The 10,928-nt window shown below is 54.4% G+C and overlaps 1 protein-coding gene across 1 annotated transcript; it reads left to right on the forward strand.

The window, feature by feature from the left end:
• The first annotated feature begins 7,706 nt into the window (after nt 1-7,706).
• Nucleotides 7,707-10,920, forward strand: zfhx2 (zinc finger homeobox 2). The gene is made up of 2 exons (XM_056584076.1): nt 7,707-7,979; nt 9,389-10,920. Exons 1-2 carry the CDS (start codon nt 7,713-7,715, stop codon nt 9,833-9,835), a joined length of 714 nt encoding a protein of 237 aa, XP_056440051.1. The 5' UTR covers nt 7,707-7,712; the 3' UTR covers nt 9,836-10,920.
• Nucleotides 10,921-10,928: the final 8 nt, after the last annotated feature.

Consider the following 10,928-nt stretch of genomic DNA (forward strand, 5'->3'; position numbering starts at 1 on the left):
TTGATATCAGTCGAGATTCAAAAGGCATATAGTCCTAACTTGTCTGTTAGTTTTCCACGTCGTGGTGTTTGGTGTTCAGGACGACCCTTGGTGTGTATTTAGACATGTGTTTGAATAGGGTCTTAATGCTTGCTAGCTTGCTAATTGGCCTGACGAGGAAGTGATCTGAGGATTCTCTCTTGGCTACTCTCTGGGCTCATGGCTCCTCTCTGAGGATCATCTATGGGCTCCTTGCTCCTCTAACCCTGAAGTGATCTGAGGATCCTCTCTGGACTCCAGGCTCCTCTGACCCTCTCTCAGGATGGGCTCCTGGCTCCACTGACCCTTCATCAGGACTTTACTCCTGAATGCCTTCGGTCAAACGTGATGTTTTTGTTTGGGCAATTTAATCTCACTATTGTACGGAGCGATCGGTTCTCCTTGAGGTTATGCATCATGCTAATGTCAAGGGGACCTGTTATGAACTCTTCTTCTCTGCGTTATATTGTGCAGCTGGCTGCCATGTGTTGAGGATCATCATTTTAGTATTCACATCTAGTCCGTGCAATGTCACCCTAGTCTGCGGATCATGTTTTAAATCACAATGCATCTTATAATATGTTCAAATAGTTGAACGATTTATTGGAGATTCTGGGACAGATACGTTGAATGTTTGCTCATAATGTATTGGATGACATTAGTTGTAACTGATACTTTGATGATCATTGTAATAGGCCTGTAATGATTGCAGTGATGGGATTTGATCTTAATTGTTTGCTATAGTCAGGTAAATTGAACACTTTACCTCACTAAAGGATAATGAAATCTGTGGAAAAGTGTTATTTATTATAATATATATAATAATAACTAGGCTCTTTATCTACAATTGGGTTAACGGTTAGATCACACCCAATGTCCATTGATAAAATCAACATCAAGGACATGTGGAAATTAATTGATCAAATAAAATACAGTTAATATTAAACTATATATAGTACTCTCCTGCTATGTAAAGTTACTTTGTATATTTGTATGGTGTGGCAACCCCAATCGTTGGCGGCTGAGTTTTTCAAAGGAGACGCTCCAAACAGGGTTGCGGGTCAACGGTTTTATTTCGTTCACCTCACCTGTAAAAAGGTAAATCCAAAAGACAACATAAGTTCTCCCTCTTATGGGGTAAAAAGGGCCGTCTCCGGGTCTGTTCCGGCTGCGAGGGCAGCGTCTCTATCGCTCCCGTCTTCTCCCACTCAGTCCTGGGGGGAAGCGTATTGGCGTTAGTATGGGTTTGTGCGTTCTCCCCCTACCGCGTCTCTCCACCTCCGGCTGCCCTCCCTCCCGGCACGACCCACATGGCCGAGAGAGCCCCGAATGAGTGGAGAAGCAGGCTATTTAAGCTGCTTCTCCACCGGTTCCTCAGGTGCTCTTCATCTCCTTAATTGGCAACGGCCGGGTTGCCACAACGCACACACACCATTGTATAGACAAGAATATTAAGGTTAATTTCGGGTGAAATTTAACCTTATTTACCGTAACTTTTATTTTGGTAACGGCAAGTTTAGAAAAAAATCGAATAAGGTTTTGCAACTCAAAACGATGACTCGACTACGGCCAACATGTGTTAACATCTTCCGTGCCATCCGATACATACCTCAATTTTGATCGGTGTCTCTAGCTGCTCTGCTCACCCTACCTTAACATATCTGTATCACGCTGCTCTGTACCTGCTGCTCGCCCTTAACATTCTGTCTCTGAGAGCTGCACTGTGTTGTATCTGTCCTTCGTCAACACTCAGTGTCAACTCTGTAGCCTTTGGGCCTTTGTGTCACTTGCAACTCGGCAGAGTCTAGCAGCAGTCCTCGTCCCTGTGGCCTCTGTCATGTTTGATGAACCTAGCTCTCCCTTCCTCCTGGCCATTTCAAACGGGTCAGGGAAATCACGAGTGTCATTCAAAGTAATGGTTCAGTTGGGCCTGAAAGAGTACCGTTTTATTAAAATAATGAGATGAACAATGATTTAGTCTTATAAAGAGTATTATCACTTTTATAGTTTATTCTATGTGAAACCCATTTGAAGGGACTTCTTTTTAGCTGCAACTTTAAAAGTTCTCACAGTTTGGTCTAGAATATTTGGGACACTTAAAAATAGCCTCATTGTTGACCTTCAGCACAATGGTGTAAAAGAATGTGCTTAAGTCTTGGCCTTGTTGACCACCCTACCAGTAGCATAGGTAGACCTAAACATTCTTCTGCAGGTTTTAGGGATGTAACATAACTTTCAACATCAAATTGTGGTTGTAATTTAAACAATGGTGCACCTGGAACTATATACTGAATGTGGCACTGCAGTTAACACCTGAGGGCCCCCTTGGGGATTTATGAAGCGTTTTCCTATCCAAAATGGCATGTTACTCTATAAACTACCACGAGAGTTTGGATACGGGTTTCATGAGCAACCATAGATTGCATCACAATTTGTCTACTACTGCGCTACAAGTGGTCTATATATGATTGCAATAATCATAACAATGATTACACTGCTCTTTAATATCTTGATTTATTATTTCGGTTGTCTGTAATTGAGGTTGCTGGTCTATGTAAATGTTTTACTAAAGGCGTTCTACCTCTTGAAATGCACAATGGGGGATCCAAATGACTATAGTGTCCATCGTTTAAACACTGATTTTCGACTTCATTGCGTTTTTTTGCTGCTACTGGTCTTGCAGAATGCCAGCATGGAGCTCTGGGTGGAACACGGCTAGAGGAGGACTTCCCCTATGCATGTCAACGTACTGAAAGTGTCCCCGTTCAAAAAGTTATTTCTTTAAACACAGGAACGTATCTGAGTCTCTCAAGGGATGTGAAACGGCAATTAATCTGAATCTACTTTCATGATCCCGTACGGAGCGTATCTTAAAGCTGTGTGTGTATGATTTGTCAGGAGGAGTCTGGAGAGATCTTGTGTAGAGACAGCCACAGGGTGGCGGGGTTGCTGTGCCCGCTGTGCCAACAGGGGCTAGAAGACCGATCCTGCCTGGCCCTCCACCTGACTGCCCAGCACAACGTACTCCAGACCTGCGTGGAAAAGCTGCTCGACATAGTGAGTGTCGCGGCCCCCGTGTGGCACACAGGGTGAACGCCGGGTCCTCAAGGGGCCCCGGTCTTCATCGCTTATTTAAATGAATAAGGTATTCTCAAACATAACAAGTCGTTCATTTCCATTTATTCTGTTTCACAGGCTGTACTTAAACAGTGTGCCAATCCAGGTGACCATGAGAGCGACACAATGACGTCCACAGGTAAGTTGCTCTCAGAATGCAATGGAACTGTTTTGCCCATTGTAACTTCGTGGGGTGGGGGGGGGGGGGGGTGCAGGCATGTTTAAGTGTTTAGTATGTGTTGAAGTAAGGTTGAGCGATGCAGCGAATACTTGTGATATACTTTGATAATTTTTTTCTGGTTAAACCTCTTCTGTGCGGTCAATTGAGTTACCTGAAGGCAAATGCGTGTCACGGGCGTACCTGAAGATATTGGAACCCTAATTCAATGGCATATGGGGCTATATATGGGAATAATATATTTTATTTACATAAACGTATATATCAAATCCAATAAAATCAAACGTTTGAGTTGCTAGGCAGAGAGCCCCTGATGACTTTCTACACAGGAATTGCCCAACTCTGCTGGGCCTACAGTCATTGCCAAAAGGCTGAAATATTATATCATATGATATATCAATTAAATATTGATATCACATCGCCCAGCACTACCTAAAGCTACCTTCACCTTTTTAATATCGAACCCTCAAATCGCTCCAAAGATAAATGTCGAGGACGGTGAAATGTTAATTTGCCCTTTCTCTCGACGATGAGTCCAAGCAGGCGGTTGACGGTGTTGCTCTCTCCAGTTCTGTCAGACGCTGCCTCTCTACCGAACCTGAAGCCCGCCGACCCCCCCAGCTCTCAAGCGTCTGACTCTGAGGGAGACGCCGACGAGGCGCGCCCGTCTAAGGAGCAGGACGTGGACATGGCGGAGGACCGGGACCCCGGGGACTGTCCCGTCCAGGCGTCGCCCCCCCCCTCCTGTCCCGTGCAGTCGGAGCCGAAGGGGCCCCCGGGCGCGGACGGCAAGGCGGGTCCCGGCGCGGCGGAGCGCGTCGCCGGCGAGAAGCCCGACCGGTGTCCCGCGCCGCCCGAGAACGCCGCTCGCTCGTTCAAATGCACGGCCTGCATCGAGACCTTCCCCACCAAGACGGCCCTGAGCGTCCACTACAACGCCACCTCCCACATCCAGCGGATGACCCTGGGCGCCGCCAAACAGGGCGTGGACAGCGAGACCCAGACGGCCCGGGTCCCGCTCCTCTCCCGGCCGTTCGTATCCAACAAGCCCTACCAGTGTGCCGTGTGTCGGGTGTCCTACAACCACGCCATCACCCTCGAGAGCCATATGAAGTCTGTGCTGCACCAGACGCGCAGCATTAGCGCGGGCAACGTGGCAGCCGGCGGCGGCGGCGGCGGCGTTGGCGGCAGTGGAGGGGTTCCCAGTGCCGCCGTGGCCACGACCAGCTCCGGAGCGGCCCCCCTGCTCGCCACCACCACCAGCTGCCAGGTCTCGGGCCTGTCCGGGAACCTGATGGTGATGGCCAAAGACGGGGAACAGATCCGCGTCTCCCAGGCCGCGCCCTCGCTGCTCTCCTCCCCGGTGACCTCGGCGCAGGCCGTGTCCGCCTTCCTCACCCTCCTCACCTCCAGCCCCAGCTCCCTCCCGCACTCCCTCCTCCCGTCCGTGTTCCCGGGGGCCGCCGCCCCCCCGCCGATGCTCATGCCCCTCATCCTGAACGGCGGCCAGGCCCACCAGCAAGCGGACGGCGTGCAGGGCCAGATCCTGACCCAGTGCGTGCCTCTGATGGGCCTCAGCGCCGCCCAGCAGGCGCTGGTGACCCAAAGACTCGGCAGCCTCCAGAACCAGTGGTCCTCGATGGGCATGCAGGCGACCGCACAGCTCTGTCAGGAGGCGCAGAACCCGAGTGTGAAGGCTGAGGGCGGGCCGCCGAAAAAAGAGGCAGACGGAGGCCCGGCGAGTGCTCCGGTGGACATAAAGGAGGAGCCAGAAGGTGGCGGTTTAGAAGAAAACAAACCCTCTCTGACACCCTCCGACAGAAGCCTCCGGCACAACAGCCTCTCTCCCTCGGCGTCGGTGCACAGCAGCTGCAGCCTCAGCCCGGTCACTTTGAACCTGGCTCTCAGTCCAGACTCCACCCCCCAGAAATCACAGCCGGGCACGAGTCCGGCCAACGCTCTGTGCAGCCCGTTCCGGAACGCCCCGATGCCCTCGGAGCAGGCCCGGCCCTACGTCGACACCAGGGCGGCGTACGCCCACCCCGTGCCCCCCGTTCTGTCCGAGTTCCAGTCGGAGGTCCTCTTGGCGTTTTTCGAGTCCCGCAGCGAGGCGGAGGCCGCCAGCCCTCCCCACGAGGACTGCGAGGCGCTGGGCAAAGAGGTGGGCATCCCCGAGGCGGAGGTCCGCCAGTGGCTGGGCCAGGCCCGGCAGGCCAAAGAGAGGCAGCGGGCCGAGCGGTCGGACCGTGCTCCGCACGCAAAGAGGCGGCACCCCGCCGGCTCAGACCGCGGCTACCAGGACGATGACGACGACGACGACGATGAGAGCGCTCTGGTGATCGCCGAGGACGGCGCCACCGACCACGCAGAAGGTCAGGCCATGGACCTGTCGAGCAGAGGGAAGAAGAAGAGAGGGCGGGGCCTGAGCAGCGAGGGCCAGGGTGACTCCTGTCTGACCTCTGACTCGGAGAACGGGGCCGAGGTCGGCAGCTCGGTCCTCGTGTCTGAAGAGGAGAGTCGGAACGCCTCCCGGGGGCCGTGGCGGGCCAGCCCCGTGAAGCAGGCCCAGCGGGCGGCCCCGGGGGCCCACCAGAGCCCGGGCGGCGGGGGGGGGGGAAAGGTGCTGCGCTCCACCACCGTGTTCCTGTCGGACGCGGAGGACGAGTACGACGAGGAGGAGGGCGCGCCGGGCCGCAGGAGGAAGAACGAGAGGAAGAGGAAGATGTTTGAGCCGGACGCCGAGGTGAAGAGGGAGCGGCTGGACTCTGACGTAGACCTGGAGCTGGAGGCCCAGGGAGACCCGCCCAGCGCCCAGCACCACGCCATGGACCCCATGGGCCTGGTCCGCTCCCTGCCCCTGTCCCTGTCCCTCAGCCCGTTCTCGGCCCAGCTCCTCAGCCCCTACGTCCTCTCGCTCCCGTCCGCGTTGGTGGGCGACGCCGGCAAGGTGCAGAGCTTTCCCAACCCGCCGAACATCTCCCACTTCTCGGACCCCCTCCTCGCGCACACCCTCTCCTCGCTCGGGCAGACGCCGCTGTACATGGCCAACGGCGACGACGGCGAGTCCGCCCTGGACCTCAGCATGGGGAAGAACGGCAGCTCCAAGTCCGCCCCCGCCTCCTCCTCCTCCTCGTCCCTGATGGCCGACCTCGCGTCCATGCAGAAGGGCCGCCTCCTGGACGGGCTGGGCCTGAGGCCCACGTCCAAGGGCCTGGTGGTGGTCCAGGTCAAGTCGGAGCCGCTCGGAGTCATGTCCGCTGCGCACGGCGGCGGCCGTCTGGTCGGCTGCCACAACGGACCCAAGTCCAGCATCTACATGCGGGCGGCGGAGAAGGTGAACGCGGCCCTGCTGGACAAGGAGCGGGAGAAGGAGCGGGAGAACGAGAAGGACCAGCAGCTGCAGCGGCGCTCCAAAGGCAAGCGGTACCGCGACATGCGTCGCTCCCGCACCATCATCCAGGCGGAGCAGCTGGACATCCTGTACGGCTGCTACTTCAAGGACCCCAACCCGGGCAAGCACGAGTTCGAGCAGATCTCCGAGTGGGTGCACCTCCCGAAGAAGGTGGTCCAGATCTGGTTCCAGAACATGCGGGCGAGGGAGCGCAAGGGGGAGGTGAGGTTCATCAGTGACGGCACCCTGGCGGCGGTGGGGAAGCCCCTCATCAAGTTCACCTGGCCGCTGTCCAAACCCATCTTCTCCAACAAGACGAGCAGCAACAACGCGGGCTGCGTGACGGCGGCGCCCATCGTCCGCACCCTGATGACCGACAAGGAGGCCTTGAAGGAGCTGAGCAAGCTGACCTGGGTGAAGAAGCAGACGCCGATCCCCATCAAGCCCAAAGAGAACGTATCCTCCTCCCCCTCCCCCTCCTCCTCCTCCACCACCAAGGCCACTCCCGTCGACGGCAGTGTGCCCGCCGTGTCAAAGGTCAAACTGGAGACCACCACCAGCAACGTCACCAAGGCTCACGTCGCACCTAAGGCCGCGCCACCGGCCGCGCCGCCGCCGCCGACTCCCCCCAAGGACCCCGTCCACATCGCGCCGCGCCCGCTGCTCACGCCAAAGGCCGAGGAGGAGAGCGAGGAGGAGGAGGAGGAGGAGAAGACGGACGACGAGCTGGAGAGCGAGAACGAGGTCGCCGCGGGAGCCCCCAACCGCATGGTCCCCAAGCTGACCCCCTCCCCCGTCTGCGGCAAGCCCCCCGCCGGCGCCGCGGCGTCGGTCCCGCAGAAACAAAACGGGCTCAATTACTGGAGCCCCAAAGGCTCCTTTAAGATCAACACGCTGTCGAGAGAGCAGCTGGCCCTCCCTCCCCCGCCCCCTCCCTCCGGCACCATCCCCCCCCCGCCCACGCCCAGCATCGCGCCCGTCAGCCCCAACAGCCGCTGCACGGCCAAGATGGCCATCCTCCCGCTGCCGGCCAAGTCCAGCCCCGCGGACGGCGGCGGCTTCCTGTCGCACTCCTCCAGCCGCCGGCCGCGCACGCACCTGTCCTGCCTGCAGCTGTCCATCCTGCAGTCCTGCTACGAGACGTGCGCCCACCCCAACGCCATGGAGTGCGAGGCCATCGGCGCGGAGCTCAGCCTGCCGCTGAAGGTGGTGCAGATCTGGTTCCAGAACACCAGGGCCAAAGAGAAGCGCTGGAAGCTGCAGCAGGAGAAGATGGTGAGTGGTTCTTCTGTCGTCCGTGCGATTGTTGCTCGCTAACGCAGTAGGCCGTCATTGGCCATCAGCGATGTATGTTGAAGACAACAGACATCGCTGATGGCCAATGACGTTGTCTGTTGTACAATCCTCTCCCTCCCCCCCACCAAGTATGAATCCCTTTTAAGGCCTGTCCCGTGTTGGTTAATGTGTTAGGCTTCAGACTGAAGCCTAGACCACCATGCAAAGTGTTCTCCTGATACAGCTTTTGCGTCTGCAGATGAGTGGGGCGGTTATTTTTTGACTTGCATTTACATTTAGGGAGAAGCTATTATCCAGAGCGACTTGCAATAATTACATTTGTGGGTTGAAAGAGAAACAATATAACGCTGTCGGTACAGGAAGGCTGTTCGTAGAACCAAGTGCCAAGCACTAACAATTGCAAGGTTAACCCATTCCCTGTATACAACACAGATAGCTAGGATAAGACGCTGCACGATGCCGAGTACTTTTTCTAAGTGCTAGGACATGCAATAAGAACATACATTGAAGGTTGTATCAGTGATTTTGGGTGACGTCACTTCTGTTGGTATTGAAGCAAGGTCCCAAACAAACAGCCAGCTCGCCCCTCAGTTCCATGTTTCGGGCATCCAGTTAAAACTATCATGAACGCAGCGCAAAATCCCACAGCACCAACCACTTGTCGTAATTGGTTGGAATAGTATTTATTTTGGTTTTGAGTGGTTGGTAGTACCATTTGTTTTTGTGTATGATCTCGGAGCATAGGCTGCCTACAGAGACGCGTTTTTTTGACGCATAGTAGACTTGGTCGACTCTAAGTGTCTATCATGGCTTTATTTCCTTCCGCTCCCTTAAGAAGTTGGCTGACTGAAGTCTATTTTAGCCTTGGAAACACAACATGATTTGGGGTCTGTGTACAAAGACCGTGCTGAGTACTCTTAAGTGGTATCTCTTTTGCCTTTGCCGATTTGCATCGGGCTAACAGTAGAAAAAATACTATCTTGGGATAATCTGTAAGTCCCGTTGTGGGGAAGTTCCCATGGCTTCCAGTCCGACCAGTGCATCGCTCTACCCTCAACCTCCCTCTTCTGTCTGCAATCAGATCTGAGGTGGCAGCCAGCCAGTCACTGGTCCATCCAGTTTTGCAGTATTTCTGTATTGCGTCACACTTTAAACATTTATCTTGATATCTTGTCGATGATTAAGGCCCGTTTAATTTGCCGCCTGACTGTCCGGTACGTTTTGAATATTTTTTTAATTACCAAGCAGTCCAGGAACACGTATAATTTCAGGCTCATTAACTATCTCAAGCGTTTCAGTTCTCTTGCTTAACGAGAACGAGGGCAGACGTAGCGTATCGGTCCACAGCTCTGTTGCTAACGCTCCTCCGTCCCCCCGTCCCCCCACAGTCGCCCCTGATGGCGGGGAAGGTGGACACCAGCTCCGGGAGCTACCTGCAGTACAACGCCCTCCGCGCCAACCGGCCCATCCTGCCCAAGCCGGTGCAGCTCACGGTCATCGAGCCGGCGGCGTCCCCGGTGGCGGGCCAGCCCGTGCCCAAGGAGAGCCTCACGGGGCGCTGCGAGGCCTGCAGCGCCTCCTTCGAGTCGCGCGCCGCCGCCCGCACCCACGTCTTCTCGCCGCGCCACCTGGCCACGCTGAGGACCACCAACTTCGGCCAGCCCGCCACGCTGGTCAACAAGAACGGCAGCAGCGCCGGGGGGTCCGGCGGCGGCGGCGGCACGCAGGCGGCTCCCCCGGCGCTCTCCGTCCCCAGCTCCGGGAGCTCCGGCCGGGCCTCTGAAGGGGAGGCGGGCGGGGAGGCTCCGCCCCCCAAAGCCAGCAGCAACAGCTAGAGACCCTCGTCTGGGTTGACCTCCAAATAACTCTTCCTGGACCCGTTTGGGCTCATCAGATTTTAATGAACACGACTTTGAGCACTAACCCCTCGGAAGCTTATATATCGTTTTTCTTTTTTGTTTTAAGTGCACTCTTCTCGCAGCCAAACTCTTTTTGGGTTCAACCCCCCCCCCCCCCTCCACCGAAATGAAATCCGAAAATGGAGTTTAATCACTAGGATTCATCCTGAATCTATCCCGACCCACTACTGCCTCTGCATTAATCAATAGCTCTCGAATTAGCCTGTACATGTATCAAGACGCGCACACACGAGACACAGAGAGAGAGAGAGAGAGAGAGGGTTCTGGGACTGTGATATTACCCTCCATACGCACCCCTTCCCACCTTGCCTCCATTACTACCCTTCACATGCTTGTTCGTTGTCCGTAACTCGCACGACTGATGCAAACGGAGGAGCCCCTTGACGCTGAGCCTGCACACCTTTTTGGGACTTCAAATGTTAACGTTGCTCTCTCCCAGTTTGCGCCTTTGAAATGTATTTCATGTATTACGTCTACTTTGTCGATTTTAGAACAACATTTAATGAGTGGAATGAACCAGTGGAGCAGGCGACTGTCCGGCCGGGTTGACCTTTCACCCCTGTGACCTTTGACCTGGCTGCGACGCAGTCTGAATGGGCGCTTGGTCTGACTTGGGATTTTTACGGTACGGTAAAGCAGGAAATGTCGTAACATCTGCATATATGTCCACAGTTTTCATGACAATCCAAGAAGACAGGGAAAATGAGAGACTTAGAAAGTAGATTATTGGCATACCGCACTTTGGCACATTTTGTAAGAAATTTTAAGCATTCTGATGCGGTGTCTTTTTTTTTTTAAAAAGATACATAATTGCATGTTGGATGCCTTAATATAAAATTAATGAAATAGATTTTTGATTTTTCAAGTCTTTTAAAAACATGGAATAGATCTGAAATTTTGTGTAGTAAGCCGAGTTGTGTTCCAAAATGCATACGATCCATCTGGGAATATGGTATATAAAGGGGACTCGTATGATTTTTTTTTTTTTATATATATAGATATATATATA

Source organism: Gadus chalcogrammus, chromosome 23 (genome assembly GCF_026213295.1).
Source record: "Gadus chalcogrammus isolate NIFS_2021 chromosome 23, NIFS_Gcha_1.0, whole genome shotgun sequence".
Lineage (NCBI taxonomy): Eukaryota > Metazoa > Chordata > Actinopteri > Gadiformes > Gadidae > Gadus > Gadus chalcogrammus.

What these genes read in the sequence shown, in the direction of transcription:
- zfhx2 (XM_056584076.1), top strand. Translation starts at nt 7,713, where the DNA reads ATGGCCATCCTCCCGCTGCCGGCCAAGTCCAGCCCCGCGGACGGCGGC. An exon ending in AGCTGCAGCAGGAGAAGATG is followed by an intron (nt 7,980 to 9,388) that starts GTGAGTGGTTCT and finishes GTCCCCCCACAG; the next exon opens with TCGCCCCTGATGGCGGGGAA.